Here is a 19,866-nt window from a genome sequence, read left to right on the forward strand (position 1 = left end):
CGAGCTAGAATAACATAGAGGGGCTGTAAGCCTGTCATCAGCGCTCCCTGCTTGAAGCAAGTTGATAAGGGGCAGCCATGTTAACGGTTGTCAAAACAAAGCGAACTGGCGCGAGAGCATATGTTGAGGTGACAGGGAGATCGTGCATGCCAATTTAATTCCCTAAGTTTTAAGAAGTGAAAACATAGATTCTCGCTTTCAAGAATGCCAGCCGTAAGCTCAGCGTATGGTTGTTCTAATCGGAGTAATAAAACCAAGGATATATCGTACTTTAAGTATTACTGAATTATAGCCGAAATTCCTTTTTGTAATTTCTGTTTGTAATTAAATCCATTTTATTGTTTACTTAGCGAAAGTACGGATAGCCACGGTAATTATTTGTCGAATTTTGTTTCAGATTTCGTTTAAAGAACAAGGAATCAACGGAACAATGCGTTGTGAGGGCGAAAAGAGATAAATAGTATCCCACTCAATTCAGTTGCTTATGTTCTGTACATTTCCAGCCCTATTTAATTTTCATTCACATTTACAAATAAAGGAAATGGAACGCCCACAACCAAGAAAACGTAACCACAAAAAACACTTATTTCGTTCAAACGTACACGAAGTATGGTAAATACAGTATTTTACTGCTATTTTTGAAATGTATACAGCCTTTATTATAGATGTCTGTTGCCTTGGTTTTTAAAACTATGCCACACTTCATAATGGACAACTTTCAAGCTTACCTTTCAGCTAGTAATCCCAGTATGATATGGTAATGGGTGAAACATGATATCCCCCTATATTATAATAAATAATTACACTAAACGATTATTGTGGTAAAGTATTCATGGGCCGCCTCTGTAGTGTACTGGTTAGCGTAAGCAGCTGCCACCCCCTGGTAGCCCGGGTTCGATTCCCGGCTCCGCCACGAAATTTGAAAAGGGACACGAGGGCTGGAATGGGATTCTATCAGCCTGGGGAGGTCAATTGAGTAGAAGTGGGTTCGACTCCCACCTCAGGCATCCTCGAAGTGATTTTCCGTGGTTTCCCACTTTCATCCAGGCAAATGCCGGGATGGCTCCTAACTTAAGGCCACGGCCGCTTCCTTCTCCCCCCCACACAAGGCCCCTGTTCACCATAGCAGGTGCAGCCCTCCCTCACATTTGTATCCCCCGACCCAATGTCTCACGCTCCAGAACACTGTCCTTGAGGTGGTAGAGGTGGGATCCGTCGCTGAGTCCGTGGGAAAAACCAACCGGAGAGGGTAAACAGATTAAGAAAGGAACACACTACTCATGAGGATGCAATAATTTTAAAAATATGAACAGAATGAGGTTGTAACCTATTGTAGGTCCCTATGATTTTAAGGCTTCCTGTCATAAATATTTATGTCCGTCGTTTTTATTCTAATTTACGCTTAACCACAACAGCCAAGCAGGGTAACGCTCTTGTTCCGATTTCGAGGCCTATTCGTATGTCACTGTGCGATGATTTCGAACTACCCTACAATCAACTGATCGTGATGTTGGCCTCGTGTCGCAATGATTCATTCATTCATTCATTCATTTATTTCAATTAATTCCAACGAGCCTGCAGGCTCATACATAGGAATTGTACAGGACATTACATACTGGCGGGCACTTACACATCAAAATATAGTTCGCGTATATAAGATAATTAGTAAATGGTTGAACATATAAACACATACAATATATAAAATATGTACATCATCAATATGAGGATTACAGAGAATTATTTCTGACTGTATTTACATTTACATAACATGAAAGTTGCAAAGGTACAAGGATGGATCATGGAGTATTTTCATTTACATAAGAGTTGCTGAAGTACAAGAATAGATTTCAGATTATTTACAATTACATAACACAAAAGTTGCAGACGTACAGGAATTGATTACAAAGTATTTACAGTATATATATACATAACACAGAGTTGCAGAGGTACAAGAACAGATTACAGAGTATTTACATTTACATAACATAAAAGTTGTAGAGGTACAAGAATAGTTCCGGACAGTTTGCAAGATTGTTTGGGAGAATGCCTTAAATGACAACTGATATTTTGATTTAAGTGGCGGAATTCGCTTTAATGCTTCAAGCTATCGGCAACGGTCTTTAATTCTCCCCCAGTGATTCTAAAATGCGTATTTTCTACACTTTTCGTCATTTAAAGGTACAGTGCTGTTTAAATCAAAATATCAGTTGTCATTTAAGGCATTCTCCCAAACAATCTTGCAAACTGTCCGGGACTATTCTTGTACCTCTACAACTTTTATGTTATGTAAATGTAAATACTCTGTAATCTGTTCTTGTACCTCTGCAACTCTGTGTTATGTATATATACTGTAAATACTTTGTAATCAATTCCTGTACGTCTGCAACTTTTGTGTTATGTAATTGTAAATAATCTGAAATCTATTCTTGTATTTCAGCAACTCTTATGTAAATGAAAATACTCCATGATCCATTCTTGTACCTTTGCAACTTTCATGTTATGTAAATGTAAATACAGTCAGAAATAATTATCTGTAATCCTCATATTGATGATGTACATATTTTATATATTGTATGTGTTTATATGTTCAATCATTTACTAATTATCTTATATACACAAACTATATTTTGATGTGTAAGTGCCCGCCAGTATGTAATGTCCTGTACAATTCCTATGTATGAGCCTGCAGGCTCGTTGGAATTAATTGAAATAAATGAATGAATGAATGAATGAATGAATGCCCCCTTGCTTGTGTGACAACAGGAAACATGGCGGACTTTCGTTCTATTGGCTTCACCCAGTCAGCGCTTCCGCCTCTCTATGTTATACTAGCTCGTTGGTCGTTCCACTGCCCTCTCCTGCTTATCCCTTATATGTTGGCCCGGTGTGTATGTTTTGTAGAAGTCGCTGAGACGGCCACTCTAGCGTGAAGATTAGTATACCTTGTGTCATTCTATGGTTAACAGTTCCCTCTTGACAGTGCTCGTGTGTAGTTGAGTTGACAGTCGCTGTGAGGAGGTAGCGTGGACGGTATAGAGTAGTGATTCTACGAGTGTAATAAGTACGTTATGGGGGAGCAAAGTGGTGTGAGGAGTCTCCGGATCCTTTAACCCTCCCAGTTGCTCGGGAAGAGACAGTTCAAATGGACCAGGATGAGGATGATAGTCTAAGTGAGAATAGTAGTACCGTGAGTACATCGATTCCACCCTATGAGGTAGTGCATAAAGAGACTGATGCTTCGATTTCGAAGACTGAGTCGCAGGAACTTTATCCTAGTACCCATTATGGACCTTTCATTATTTTTGTTGAGTCCACAGCAACAGGCAATGTCGGTAACATGCATCCTATGACACTGGGTCGGATTTTCTATGAGAAAAATATTCCAGGCATAAAATCAGTGGCCCGCAAGGGACGAAATAGGGTACAAATAGAATTTGTATATGCCGTACAGGCAAATTCATTTTTGAAACACCCTATATTAGTTGAGCTTAAGTTACGGGCATATATACCTAGCTCTAATGTATTGCGGGTAGGAGTTATCAGGGGAGTAGAGAAGACCTTGGCTGAGGATGCTATATTAAAGCACTTAAAGTTTCCTGCTACTATAAAATCTGTAAAGCGTTTGAACCGTCGAATTGTTAACGAAGAAGGCACACAGTATGTACCTACTGGATCTATAAAAGTGGTTTTTCGTGCGCAAAAACTTCCACAGTACGTGTCATTATATCAGGTGCATTTAGAGGTGGAGCCATATGTTTTTGCTCCCATTATCTGTAAAAAATGCCAGCGGTACGGTCACGTTGATAAGCATTGCAGAGCAACAAGTCCCAGGTGTGGGAAATGTGCATTGCACCATACTACGGCGAACTGTACGGAAACTTTCTTGCAATGCGTGCATTGTCGCGGTTCCCATTCAACTGGCAATGTTGACTGTCCAACTCACCAACAGCAAGTCCACATAAAAAAGATCATGAGCCATCAGAACTTATCTTTCAAGGACGCTGTACAAAAAATCCAACCTAGTGAATATAATCTAGTGGACACTTCTCAAAATTTTCCCCCTTTAACTGGGGAGGGGCAGACTCCTACACAGTCGAATCCCCGTAAGAGAAAATTCACACAAGTAATTTTAAAATCACCGAGGCCAGTACCAGCCCCAGGATATGATAAGGAAGGTTATCAAAATTTGGTTAGAGAGATTCCCCGCATGGAGATGGCAGCTTCAAGAGTTACACCTGTTTACGGCGGAGCAAGCCGTCGGATGGAGGCACCTTTGGACGAACCTGTTGCCACGAGTAGCGCCTCCATGGCGCAACCGCTTTCGTCATTTCATAGGCAAAGGGAACATCTTCAAAGTGGTCTTTATCAATCTATTCAGCAATTGGTACAATTATTGGGTGATCACCCCGCGTTAGCTCATAATGTATTCCAGTTAAGGGACAGGATTTGTAGTTTTATTCAATTCTATGATCAGAATCACTCAATGGAATGCTAGAAGTCTCATGAACAAGCGTCATGAGCTATTTAAATTAATACAGGAAACAGTACCTCACTTTTTAGCTATACAAGAAACTTGGTTTCATCTAGAGACTCGCATTAAGTATCCAAATTACAAAGTTTTACGTAATGATGGACCCGGTTACGGTGGGGTTGCCTTTTTGGTCCACTCGTCCGTGACATATCGCATCCATTCGAATATTCAGGCCATACCCCATACATATGTAATAGGATTATATTATATGCATTTTTTACTTGTGAATATCTACTGTCCTCCTGAATTTTCCATTACTGAGAGACAATGGAACCAATTCTTTCAACAATTTACTAACGAACCATATGTTTTTATCTTTGGGGACTTTAATCTTCATCACACACTGTGGGGAGGACATTTGGATACACTTCAAGGTACACAGTTCCTTAATGAAGTAAATAACCATGCTTTTGCTATTTTGAATGATGGCTCTCCTACGCGTTTGACTGCGCCTTCTGCCCCTCCTAGCGCAGTAGATTTAACATTGTGTAAGCGACATATGGTGTCTATCGCTACATGGCATACTTTGATTGATACTTATTCTAATGATCATTTCCCTATTGTTATTTCTTATGGTGTAGGCAGACCCGTTTCTCCACCGCACCACACATTGCAACATAACATGATTCGATCTTTGAGGAGATTTAAACCACAAATATATACCGCGTACATTGAGGATGCGTTAAAAAAAATACCGGAAAATACTTTTTCATATCAAACTTTACTGCAGATTTTAACAGCTTATATTAACCTTCACCACCCCCATCAGCGCTTCACCTCCTTTATCTTCTAGGAAACCTGTGCATGTTAAGTGGTGGGATGACGAATGTCATTTGCTGATTCAAACTCGTAAAGTACTGTTTAGACAATATAGGCAGCACGCAACACCTGAAAATTACTTCCGGCTCAAACGACACATGGCACAATCCCGCCGAATTTTCCATCAAAAACGTCGTGTCGCTTGGAGGGAGTTTATATCGTCCTTCACGCGTCAGGTTCCAATTGCAGACTTGTGGAATGCCATCAGGGCAATCACAAGAGTTACGCAGCACGCCCCTGCCAAGACCATCCCAGGGCAAGTATTATCAGATTTTCTTGTTAGAGAGACGCCAGATTTTGTAGTGCCACAGTATGTTCCTTCCCAAGACCCATTAGACGCACGTTTTTCCGTATTGCTACAACCCTGCGACTATCAGGAATTAGAGGCAGTACTCCACTCATGCTCAAAATCTTCCCCAGGTCCAGATAATGTATCCTATCAAATGCTCCAATTACTACCTATTAGAGCAAAGAAGGTATTACTAAATAGGTATAATGATATTTTTCGCAATCACTGTCCACCGGTTAGTTGGAATGAATTTTTCCTAATTCCCATTCTTAAAAATAAGCAGTTACCCACTGAGGTAAGTAATTATCGCGATATAGTCCTCGGTTCGTGCATTCGTAAAGTCTTTCTAAAGATCTTACTTCGAAGAATCCTCTGGGTAGTAGAATACTATAACTTGACACCTCGATATCAATATGCCTTTTTTAAGGGACGCAGTACATCTGATGCATTTAATAGTTTTGTTATCGATTTACTATTAGCTCGTCATAGAAAACATAGTACCATAGCGGTTTTTCTTGATATTCAACGGGCTTATGATTCAGTACCTTTGAACATATTATGGGAAAAACTTGCAACTCTTAAGATTCCTGAGGGATTTATTAGCATTCTCAGACAACTTCTGACTTATCGAACACTACGATTTAAATCGACACCTTGTACACTCCAGCCCCGGCAGGTAAGTAATGGGTTGCCACTGGGCGATATTCTGAGTGGTATTCTGTTCGCTCTTTTTATGAAAGATTTTGAAACGGTCATTTTACGTCATGCTCGAATACAGGCGTATGCTGATGATTTTTTGATTTATTGTACGCATGAAGATTTACAGCTCTGTAGACAACATATTAGTTTCACGCTTCATGAAGCTAGAACATGGTTAGAGGCCCATGGATTAAATCTTTCCATAGCGAAATGTCGAGCAATGATATTTACTCATCACCGAACCTATGACCGATCGCCACTTGCTTTTGATCAGTATGAAATACCAGTGGTTAGTCACCATAAATATCTTGGGTTATTTATCGACCAAAAACTTACATGGAAACATCATTTTTTATATTTGCGTTCGAAGAGTGAACGGTATATTCAGGTCATACAGGCCGTAACCCGTAGGCAATGGGGGGCAGATCCCGTTGTGATGCTATCTTTGTACAAAACCACTATTAGGACGATATTGGACTACGGATCACATATTTTTGACGTAGCATCTTCTACTAACTTGAATATTCTTAACACTTGTCAATATAAAGCAATACGATCCTGTATTGGAGCTTTAAAGTCAACACCTACCAATGCCCTTTTAGTTGAAGCCTGCGAAGCTCCCTTACAAGTACGTAGAAAAATACTTGCGACGAAATATTTACTTAAAAAGTTTTCTTTCACAAGTCATCCTCTAATTCCGAAGTTACAGTTACTCTCGGAGTATTATTCAGTTCGGCGCCAGGGTTTACGCAGATTGCCGGTATTGTTTCATGCGTTTAATACATTGAAGTCGAAACAGTGTACCTTCATACACAGTGTTACTTTACTACCCTATACCTTACCCTATCCTGTTTCTTATTTTAAGCCTCAAATAATTTGGCCTATGCGTAATGGCTCTACTAATGTTCCTTGTCTGCAGGAGAACGAGATATGTCCTGTTAAAAGAGTAAAATTTTCTCATATTCCACGAAGCATAAACATTTTTACAGATGGGGCAAAGAACACTAATGGAGTTGGTTCCGCTTATTATATACCTTCTATAAATGTTAAAGAACAATATGGTTTGCCTCATGACTGTTCGATTTTTACGGCGGAGCTATTCGCCATACAGCAAGCTTTACTTTTTGTTCAGCGACAGGGATATACTCGAGCTACAATCTATACGGATTCGCTGAGTGCCTTACAATCTTTGGTTTCGTATGAGTTATCTTATAATTGGTATATTTACAATGTCAAGAGTCTCCTTTATATGCTGGACAACGTCGGTATTTCCATAACTTTAGTATGGGTACCAGGTCATGTTGGTATAGACGGTAATGAAAAAGCAGATTGTTTTGCAAAACAAGCTTCTCGTCTTCCTGTGCCGAATACTAACAATATTGTTCCGGCTTCTGATTATGTAGTTGTTATCCGACAGGAGGGGCACCAAGACTGGCAGAATTTCTTTCGACAGACGGCACAAGTCAAAGGTAACTTCTATTATCATTTACAACCAACGCTTTTAGTTAAACCTTGGTTTATACGAGGATCTTATACTAGACGACATATTATTAACATCATTAGGTTACGGTTTAATCATGCCCTTACACCACAATATCGATCACGTTTCCATTTAACGCAGGATACAAACTGTTTGTGTGGTACAGATATCCGTAATGGCGACCCCAATCACATTTTCTTTGAATGTTCTTTATATACTAACCCCCGTAAAAAACTTCTGAATAATCTCAAGCGACTCAAGCAGGTTTTTCCTACCAGTGTTTCTTGTTTGCTCTGTAATCCTACAGTCGAGATTATTCGGGTGCTAAATTTGTTTCTAGATGAGGCCAATATCGTGTTATAATTCTATCTACAATATAGGGTGAGAAGTGCTCATGCTTTAGAAGGTTCTATTTGAGTGATTCCTCATCATCAGTGTATTACTTGTGAGTGCTATTTTGGATTCTTCGTGTGGGTGAAGCTTTAAGGCCGGTCTCCACTGTTTAACATTTAACACCAACATGTTGAATTTAACATGTTACAGTTGACATGTATATTGTGATTGTGTCTTCCAATTGACTTTGCATGTTTACTCAGAATGTTGAGTTAACACTTTTAACATGTTGGCGTGTTTTCCGCTCCAAGTGGAAAACATGTCAAGTCAATTCGTTGTTCGTGCGTTGTCGGCACAGCTTCGGCAACTTCCATGATGTTTCCATGCCAACACATAACCTAAACGACGCAAACGACGTGCTCCTCATGAAGTAGGATTATAATTACAACACTCCGCAACAATCCTTCTCTTTGTTATAAGCTACAAATACAGTACACGCACGTGTGTCGTTCTCTCTGCACTATACTAAAATGTATAGTCAGGAATGGAGTAGAGCAAGAAGATTAATCTGGACTTAATTAATGATATAATAGAAAGGCCTTATTTATGGGATGTCTCATCAGAGGAATACAGATATAAAGCGAAGAAAGCAGACAGTTTCCAGGAGCTCGAAAATATCTATAATTGTTCCCGCGAGTAAATGGAAAAGAAAAAAAAACTAGCGTCCCTCCGCTCCCAGTACAGTCAAGAATTGCAGAAAGTTCAGAAAATTCGGTAGTCGGGAGCTGACGAAGTTTATACTTCAAAGTGGTTTGCTTTTGAAGCAATGAGCAGAGTGAGGGAAGGAAATGTGCCTAATAAAACTGCTTTTCTAAATTGCAACAGTGGCAATAACAAAGGCCAGTTCCTCTTCATCTGAGTCCATTGTCCTTATTTAAAAATACTAGACACCATCTAAATGTTTTACCATAAATTGATATGATGAACTACCTGTATATAAACAAAGGATGTTAAGTTTAACATGTTTATTAAGTGTGGACACAATGTTAAATGAAGCAGTATTTGACATTTAACATTTAACATGCTGATGGTGTCACCAGTTAACATTTAACACTTTTAACATTTAACATGTTGTTGCTAAATGTTAATCAGTGGAGACCGGCCTTTAGACGCAGTGTGATTGCAAGATTGGAAGTTTCCCGTATAACAGCAGTCTCCTCTCGCCAAATCGGGTTGTTATGTGATATAGTGAAGTTCAGTGTTTTGTGTTTTTCTACTTGCAAGCTCAAGTAACGATTATTGAACTGAAGTTTTCATTTATACCAGTGTGTTTACATGAATAAGCGAGTATTGACTGGGTGAAATGTCGTAGACACAGCCCATAAGCATCAGCAAGCAAGCAAGTACCTTGTGTCCCTGTGCTTTTCCTATATCTCCTAGTCTTGTATACGTATTTCCTCACTCTCAGTTGTCTAGGTGCTACGTCTTTTCCTGAACTACTTCAAGTGCTTTGAACCCATTTTGTGAGTCCGCTGCAAGGATCATGTAAGAGAAGGTCCGCTGCATGGTCTACTTCCCTCAATCTTCAAGTACTTCGTACTCAGAAAACATTGTAAACTGCATTGGTGTACTACTTTATTGGAATTGTGTGCGCGTGTGGAACTAGTACAAATATAATATAGTATTGTGTCTGGGTGAAATAACGAGCCCATATCAACTTCACGAACAGAACAGAACAAGAGCCAAACGAATGGATCTTCAGGATATTTGTTAGGTTAAGTGCGTTTGTTTGATTGAAAGACTTGAAGTTGTATGTTATTTACTTTTTTCAGATGCCTTATCCCAGTCAAACTATGATGTGAATTTTAAGTATTGAGAAGTTTTACAACATTTATGTAAGCTACCGGTCCGATAAATTCCCTAAAGCATCTGTCTCGTATGCAGTCTAAATAGTTACCCGTGAAATTGTGTGGAAATGATGTAATATTCGGAGCCGTACATTGACTAGTCATGGAAGAAATCCCGCAAATGGGTAGCTAACTGTAACTGATATCACCTTTGTACGGATGAGTAGTGTGTGATGTACCTCTGATGGAAGATTGATGACTGGTTTCTTTATTAAATTATATATTTGAAGATGTCTGTCTTTATTAGAAAGAGTCGAATAATATCTTGGTGTGGTAGAAGTATGGTAAGTCCGTATATTACTTGTGCCATCATGAAGAACTTGCTTTCTTGACCTGTTCTGTAAACTGCCCTTCTTTTTTTCCCCCTTAGGTAAATGGCTATCCATTGAGTAGCCCACTACCAGGTTTGCTTGGAAAATCTTTCAGTCAATCAACTGATCAATCTTTGGGGAAGAGAGAACCAGGTAAAGGTAGAGGGCCCGTAACTTGGAAAACGCTGGGTGTTACTGCTGGTATTGCTGGGGGTCTTTTGGGGTTCATGTTGTACTTAAAGCGAGAGAAGGAACTAGGTGAGACTTTGTTCTTATGTTGCTTGCATATTTATTGTTAAATACATTTAAGGCTTTATTATAAACGGTTATGCCTTGCAGTGTTGAGTCTGCAAGCCTCTTTGAATGAACTAAGCACCTCCGCAATCCTCCATTTGCAACTTGCTCTGTGGTGTAGCTAAGTCTCTTCTCCAAACCTCCGTGTTCAAGACTATTATTGTCAAATGTATCCTGTATGGGCACTTCCTCCATTTGTCTCAAACAACCCAGCATCAAGGACTGTTTTGCCTATTACCGCTAGTTTACACATAAATAAATGATTTAATGTGAACAGCGTGTAAAGAATTAAATTACACCAATCTTCATTACAAAATTTTCCAGTCGTTGTTTGCAACTTGACACATGGTACCAGGTACAGTGAGTGCCACATCTTGAACAGATGCAGTGCCACTGACCTTTTACTTCCATATAACAGAAGTTTGATATAACAATAATTATTTCCTGAGAGTTGTTTTTCTTACAGTAAGTTACACTATTGATTTGCAACTGCAGGTAGATTTCATAACAAGAACATGGTGCCCCAAAATGTAAAAAGTATAAAAGTCATGTATTGATTTCATATAATATTTAATTTCAAATTATATGAATTACATATTAGAACATGCTGGGGAAAGTAATCTAAAGTTGAAAAGGTAATAGTTCATCTTTCACTAAATCTATGTTCACGGCTATTACTGCCATTTGATCACAGTGCTGAAATTAAGGAAAAAGAATCTCCTTTGACATATTTATTATGTCCTGGCAGAGTTATAAACTGTTCAGCCTTTTTAGGCAGTTCTGAATGGCAAATTGCCAAAATATGACATTTGAAACTACTATTCTCCCAAGTGGATGGTATTTTGGAAATATTGAAAATATCAGCCAGATGGCGGACAGAAGGCTACAGTATAAGAAATATCCAGGAAAAGGAGGTTGTTTGTTCGCCTTGACTGCAAGCTTATCCCATTGACTTACCTACACCTCGATGCATTTTCACTTAGGCCTACTTTGTTGCCTTGCTGGAGAAACTAGGATGGTTGCACAGTTGTATTTCATCTTAAAACAATAATCTCCACTTCCATCCTGGAAAAACCTACAAATTTAAATAAATAGGTTTATATCCATCTGTATGATTATAGAACCTTAGCTTACAGTGTACAGGAAGGTACAGTATTTGACATGTCAAAAACTACATAGAACATATTTAAAGGCATGATTCCTCAATGATTAGAGAATGATTAAACTATTTTTATTCATGAATACTCTAATACATATGTTACTCTTTGGTGTCTTGCAGTGCTGTCCACCATGATATCACCATGATATTTATTTGTTATTATGATTGTTGCATAGTTTATTTCGGGGGAAGAATTTATTATGTCAGATTAAAATTGTGAATAACTAGCTGCTTTGGTGTACTTGCAGTAGAGTGTGTAACTCATGATCCCACATTCATGAGTTCGATCGCAGCTGAGATAACTTGGTTGATTTTTGAAGGGTGGTAAAAAATCTTGGCACAGTATAATGTTGTTTGCATGTTAAAGCCTCCGAGGGCACACTTTGTGTCATCCAACAAAATTAAATTTACTCAGCCATGGGAACCACCCATTAGAATTCTGCTTTTGCTGGCAGAGAGCAGCAGTAACACAATGTTGAAATTGGTCGTTAGGACTTTACCACTTCCGAAGGTCTGCAGTTTGGTAGCTTAGTTGAAGCCACATTATTATTATTATTATTATTATTATTATTATTATTATTATTATTATTATTATTTCATTTTGGCTGACTATGGACCACGTTAATTCAAATTCATCTTCATCTGTTTCCAGGCTTTAATCCTCGCCCATTTCTCCTTCATCCTTTCACTCTGCAATCTCCTCCTTTCTTCTGTCCATGGCGCTTAGGAACGGGATCTAACTTTTTCTTGAAATCTCTTTGTGGCCTTGATCCTCAACTTGTAAGCATCCCTGTTGCTGATTTCCGTTCCTTGTATTCCCATTTTTTCCAGGTCCTTCTTCACCTCCTGGTACCAGCGCACAGTAGTTTTCCTGATCTCAAAAAAATCTTATTATCTGATTGGTCAGTCTTCCTGGGTTCATTGCATAGATATGTCCAAAGAACACGGCTCTCCTGTTCCAGATGGTATCTAAGATCTTTTCCACCTTGAAATATAATTCTTAGTTTCCTTTCTTTCTGTATGATCCATCCTCTGTTCTTTGGAATCCCAGTATTTTACAAAGAATCTTTCTCTCCATTAGTTCCAACTTCTTGACCAATCTTGTTTTTATCAGGTTCAAACTTTCAGCTGTATATAAAGCCTCCGGGCGGATCCCTGTCTGGAAGTGTCTCGAGTTTTGCATTGATCGAGGTATTCTTGTTGTAAGTGTTCTAGTCAGTTTGTATGCAAAGTTCATCTTGTTAATTCTTGATAACACTACGAACCTACTACACTGACGTAGCAGGGGGAGAGGTGATACTCCCACGTGGCTCTTCCCACGGGGTGGATAGGGGGGTCCAAACCGGCTTGCCGGCGGACTTGAGGGAAATAAAATACCTCTTGCGGACCAAACACACAACCCCCTGTGGGTGGGGGACGCAGACAAAGAATACACCCACGGTATCCCCTGCCTGTCATAAGAGGTGACTAAAAGGGGCGGCCAAGGGATGATCCATTTAGAACCATGAGACTACTTGTAATTAGTACCATCATGCAGGGAACGCCATGGGTCGCATTAACTTGCGCGTAGTACCACTATATTAGGTACGCAATAGGTTGGTGATAAGTAGCGACATTGTGTGAATCAAGAGGAGGGTCCTACAGTACCTGTGATTCATACCCCTATATGAGCAACACTGTGGGATGAGCGACACCATGGTTCTGCTTTACCTATGCTCCGTTCCCACTATGTGAGTATTTCCACTGGATAGTATGAGTCCTTGTGGTTAGTCCACTTATGAGAGGAGCGCCTTAGGTTTGCGTTGCCTGTTTGTGGCGCCGCAGTGTGCGAGACACTATAGGTCTGTGTTACATGTGCGCATTACACTACCTGTGAACAGTGGAATACCGCAAGTCTCCGCTACTTTTGATTAGTACCGCAACATTGCACATAGCGTGGTTCTACTTTCCTAGCGATAAATACCATTATGAGGGGCTGATGACCTTGATTTTGGACCCGTTTTGACTCTACAAATAATCGATTCCACATCATGCTATAGAAGCAGTCCCTTGGTCAGTAATACTATTGTTTTGTGCCAGCTTCTGTGCATGTGAGGCACTGTGGGTTGGATCCACTGACCATTTTTAATTCATATCCGTCCATCCGTTCATTCTTCGTCCTCATGCTTTGAATTCTGGTCAGTGGAGGATTATGGAATTTTAAGTTGTCATTTCATTTCGTCTCATTTCGTACCATTAGGGGCCGATGACCTCGATGTTAGGCCCCTTTAAACAACAAACGTCAATCATCATCAATTCTTGATAACAGTGCCTCTCTTTCTGACAGGTTATTGTCTATGCACTCCCCCAGATATTTGAATTTCTCCAGTTCCTGAATCCTTTCTCTCTGAACTGTCATCCTTCTGGGTGCTGTTTTGATGTATTGTGTCTTCTCGAAGGAGATCCGTAGGCTTGCCTTACTTGCTTCTTCCTGGAATTGGGCAATTTGGTTCCGTGTCTTCTCTATTGACTCTGACAGAACCACATTGTCATCCCCAAAGGCTAAACAGTCAACTCCAACTGATTTTCAGGAAACTTCTCTATTGTTAAGCATCTCAGAGTTATGAAATCGGTGCTGAAGTACAGTTTATTACCACAAACTTTATGCTGTGTGTAAACAGATTGTTTTATTAAAAGTTCTCTGATATTTCAGAATATGTACAGGTAGAGGTGATGACTAATACTAGTGAAGTACTGAAATTTACCTTTTTTTATTTAAACATAAGAGTTTCATTTTTGGTCCGTATTGAACTGAGAATGGAAGATAGGAAAAACTAGAAAGGGTCCACCTTTTCAATACAAAATTGTTATAGTTTATTTATAACATGTATTTGCACTTGGGACTAGTTTCGACGCTGTGTGGGCGTCATCATCAGCCAAAAAATGGGAAAATAGGCCAGTGTGTAGGCATTCATATTACACAAGGTGTTACATTAAACAATACAAATCTTGCAAGGAGATAAAAACATGGATGAATATAGAAACAAATGAATCGTTGAGAAAGCAAAAGTTATACATGTTAAAAAATAACCTTAACCACACATCTTGCAGTGCGAAAATATTCTTCTTGAATGATTCCTGAGTATAAAACACACGCGCACACATTTCTGAAGAGCCAGCAGGCAGGACAAAGTAAAGTGAAACCTTAAGAGTTCTTCTGAGAAGAGTTCACCATTTTTCTATGTTCCGATTAAATAATGAAGTCTCCCTTGAGTTCCTGATAAACATACACAACAGGAAATTCTCCTTCACTCTCAACAATAGCTATAAAGACCAACGGTAAATTTCATTTTTCAAAGACGTGAAAGCATGATCTTGAACGTGATGTAACTCCATTCATTTAACCCATTTTTTACACAAGGTGTTACATTAAATAATATATCTCACGAGGAGATAAAAACAGGGACGAATGTAGAAACACATGCATCGTTGAGAGAGCAAAATTTACCTATAACAAAGATATTAAAAAAAGATACCAATGTTGAAAACTAGAAAAGCAGCTGGAATTAATCAGATTTCTGTGGGTTGGGATATGCAGGGTCTTTTTCTGGCTTGCTCCGTGTGTCAGGGGAACATGCATGGAAGACGATAATGCGGTACGATAGCGATAACCATTGCTTCACAGCAATAGTTTAGTTCAACATCTGCGGTATTGGTAGCGTGTTAAATGTGTTCGCTTTAAAATAGAGTAGTTTATGTAGGAATACTAATCATATGTTTAACGAGTGATGTATACAGTCGAACAGCCTGTATTCATTGTGTTGTGCTATGCAAAGCATTCTTCTTATACAGAATGCCACTTCCGATTCATTCGCAAATTTCCTGACATCCTCCCTCCCCGTAGAAGTACGGATTCCGCACCACCGGGTCCATTCTTAACAAGAAATCACTCAGGAGACGAACCTTTTTAACAGAGGAAAAGTTTGACGAAATATGAGCTCTCTTGGAAAGAACTCCAGCAAAATCCCTGTCACGTCTCGCTGTACAAGCTAATGTGTCATTATCTTCTGCCCACAAAGCAACAAAACTGTTAAATGCAAAACCGTACAAACCCATCCTTGTCCAATATTTAAGAGGACCTGACAGTTTCGCTAGGGTTCGGTATTGTAACTGGTTGCTTCAGTCAGTTTACGATGGGTATATTGACCCATAACTTTTATTTTATAGTGATGAGGCATGGCTACACGTAAGTGGCTATGTAAATAGTCAAAACAATCGCTACTGATGTGCAGAAAATCCCCACAGCTGCATGTCCATCCACTTTATGATGTAAAGATAGGAGTTTGGTGTGCAATAAGTGCCAGCAGAATTATAGGGCCTATAATTTCCCGTGAAACAATAAATGATGATCAATGTATAGACGTCATTCTCAGACCATTCTTTCAAGAGCTGACGGAAGAAGAAAGGAGTAATGGTTACTTCATGCAAGATAATGCAACGGCACACACTGCTAATCGGTCTATGTAGGTAATACAGGAAGTTTTCGAAAATTGTGTGGTTAATTATCCCCCTGGATCTCCTGATTTAAATCCCTGTGATTATTACCTATGGGGGATGCTGAAGGGAAAAGTGTATGTGAACAACCCTCATACAAGAGAGGAACTGCAAGAGAACATTACATAAGTTATTTTGAACATCACACGGGCTGAGATTCATCGAGTGTCTGCAAACCTACTTACGAGGTGTCAGGCGTGTTTGACAGCTGAGGACAACATTTTGAACATCAAATGTAATGCCAGGTAGGTTGTAGACTAATAGTTTCCACTAGAAATGGATTTAGATAAGCGTGAATTGCTGTGAGTAGTGGGAAGGAAAAACGCACATTATATCGGTTAGCGACGGAGTGTCATTGCGCCAGCCGTGCCATGCTCTGAGTGGTGCTGCGGAGCAAGCCAAAAAAAAAAGTCCCTGTAGTACCATATCTGAAGTACTTACTGTTTGCATGAAGGAACTGTACCAAATGAATGGGGTGTTTGCTATAAGTAGCCTCCATGTATAAACAGAAGGGTGGTAAACATAGATAATTTCTGGCCAGTCAGCTTGACATATGTTACATGTAAGCTCTGGGAATGCATTGTTCCTGATTACTGGCGTTTTAGACATGTTGGTGAAATTGCTAACTAGTTTGATAGAAGGGAGTTCAGTCAGTCACTCATCAGTGATCTGCATTTAGAGCTATCGCCCAGTTTATTTAAAGTTAAAAACTTCATAATTGACCCAACTCAACAGATTCAACGTCTTCTTAAACAAACATTAAAGAACACCTCTTTCCTATTTACCGATCATGAGAAAACAAAGTTATTGAACATGAATCCGGGTCTGCCAACTGCAAAAGCTTTCCCTGTAAGATCCACAAGGCTGATGTCCCCATTTGCCCGATCATTAATTACAGACCCAGCCCGCTATACAAATTAGTCCAATTCATTCAGAAATTTCTAAAGAATAATTATAAGTTTTTATCGAAAAAATCTATTAAGAGCACTATAGAGCTAATTGAGAAATTGATTAACTTTGAAATTCAACCACAACATTCTTTACATTCTTTCGATATTGTCAACATGTACCCTAGCGTTAATACCAAAAAAATTATTTCCCATTATTGAAAGAAACTTGAATACATATAGTCACCTGAGTAAATTTGAGATTCTTGATTTCATGACTGTCTTAAAATTGGTAGTCAATAACAATTTTTTCACATTTGACAATATACCAACAAGATGGCTTGGCAATGGGATCACTGGCCTCGGGGATCTTGGTAGAGATATACTTAGATTTAGATTTTTGGAACACACTTTAATCTATAACAATGATAATTTCAAGAATATAGTGTTTTGGGCAAGATACGTGGATGACACATTGGTAATTCTAGATGATAGGATTATTAATGCATCCTCCAGTCTAAATAATCTCAACAAGATTGATCCCCATATTAAATTCACCCTTGAAACTGAATCCAACAGATCAGTCAACTTTCTAGATATAACAATTAGCAGACTACCTTATTCTTTATTTTATATGATTTACAGGAAACCCACACAAACAGCTACTACCATAAGACAAGATTACTCACACCCACAATCACATAAGTGTGCCTCTTACAACAATATGGTTAACCATGCTTTCAAAATACCTTCATCTAAAGATAATTTAAATAAAGAACTTAATATCATCCGCTCCATCACTAAATTTAATGGTTACAGCAGATTTTTTATTGAACGAATAATCAATAAATTTAAACACCGAACAAATACAATGCTATTAAATGACAAACCTAAACCAGCAGTTTACTCTACCTTCACCTTCAATGAAAATGTCTACAGCATTGCCAATATCTTCAAAAAACATAATTCCAAAATTTTCTATCGAACTAACAATAGAAACATGGAAGTGATATATAACTCCAGTTCATTAAACAGAACTAATATCTTTTCACGGTCAGGCATATACCATTTTAAATGCAATACTTGTAATTCTTCTTACACACGACAAACAGGACACAACTTCAAAATTAGATACTCAGAACATGTTAACGCAATAAAATACAATAAATTTTCAGCAATAGGGCAACACATGCAGGACGACAAACATCATTTCACTACATTAGACCAAGATATTGAAATTATCCTAAACAAAGGCCCTCTTCTTGATATCACTGAAAATTGTTTAATACACCTCGATCAATTTTTTAATCCTAACCGAATCCTTAACTACTTGTCTGAAAAACCGAACATCGTTCTTGACTTCCTTATCTTAGTTTTCAAAAGCTTCAAGTTGACAAGTTCCGTGTTATACACAACACCTTCTCGCGCTACTTGCCCCTACCACAACACCCCCTGATCCACCTTAGACAACTCCTCTTACCCCCCCCCCCCTCCCTCTTTCCCCTACGTCTGCTCAGTTTCTGTTCTTACTTCCTCTTATACTTTATGGCAAGCTAAACAAGGTGAGCGTCATAGTATTACTTATCTTACCATTTTTCCATGTTTTTATTTCTAACTTATTTTCCTTTTTCTATAGATCTCATAAATCCATATCAATACTGTAAGTTCATATCCTACAATATACTCTAGAAGTTTTTATATATATCCCTATCCACCGTTAGAAGTACCAAAAACAAAAGCATGTTATTCGTTACCTAGCAAAAAGCGTATTCTTGCCTAGCAACAATTGTAAATTAAGCTGCATCCTTCAAGATCCTTTTTAATCTCAAGATCTAATCTAATATATTGACTTCAAAGCTCGCAGCAAGAGTGCTCAAGAACGTCACATTGCTTACGATCTCCACAAAAAACAAAGCAAAAAAAAAAAACACCACCTTATCTTCGTGGAAAAGTGTTACATTTTACTTGTATCCTTCAGTTCCTTTAACGCTCACAGCAAGAGTGTAAAAAGTATATGAACTTCAGTTGATCACTTCTTCATGAAAGTGTTATATGTGTTACAGTTATCCTTTAATGTGTTTTTTTGTGTTGATAATTGTATACTTCTTGCCCTGTTTTTTCAATCGGCTGATGATGGCACCAAATATGTGTCAAAACCGGTCCTGAATATACAAAAAATGTGAATCCCACATGTATCAGAATCAGTTCGGTTTCCGAAAAGGCGTCGGTACACGTGAGGCACTCTTGTAGTTAAATATGTTGTTACAGAGGTGCAGAGATATGAATGTTGATGTCTATGCATGTTTTATAGACTATAAGAAAGCTTTTGATTGTGTCAGGCACAATAAGCTGATAGAGATTCTGAGATCAACAGGTATCGACTCCGGTGACTTACGTATAATCAGTAACCTGTACTGGAGTCAGTTTGCAAATGTCAAAACTGATCAAGGAACTTCAGAAACTGCTTCGATCAGCAAGGTTATCCGCCAGAGGCAATCTTTAAAGAAATACTGGTAGACTATGGTGGGATCAAAATTAACTGGAAAATCATCATCAGATATGCAGATGATACTGTTGTCATAGCTGATGACATGCCTGCCCTTCAGTGCATGATAAACTCCTTA

General features: G+C 38.8%; 1 protein-coding gene across 1 annotated transcript in view; it reads left to right on the plus strand.

Annotated features, from left to right (window-relative positions):
• The first annotated feature begins 9,691 nt into the window (after nucleotides 1–9,691).
• The window catches only part of Scox (Synthesis of cytochrome c oxidase), a 55,447-nt gene continuing 45,272 nt past the window's right edge, over nucleotides 9,692–19,866 (plus strand). Inside the window, exons 1-2 of the mRNA XM_067148923.2 lie at nucleotides 9,692–10,342; nucleotides 10,429–10,627. Of these exons, the coding sequence (XP_067005024.2) occupies nucleotides 10,289–10,342; nucleotides 10,429–10,627 (253 nt within the window). The 5' untranslated portion in view covers nucleotides 9,692–10,288. The remainder of the gene's footprint in view (nucleotides 10,343–10,428; nucleotides 10,628–19,866) is intronic.

This window comes from Anabrus simplex, chromosome 6 (genome assembly GCF_040414725.1).
Source record: "Anabrus simplex isolate iqAnaSimp1 chromosome 6, ASM4041472v1, whole genome shotgun sequence".
In the NCBI taxonomy this organism is placed as follows: Eukaryota; Metazoa; Arthropoda; class Insecta; order Orthoptera; family Tettigoniidae; genus Anabrus; species Anabrus simplex.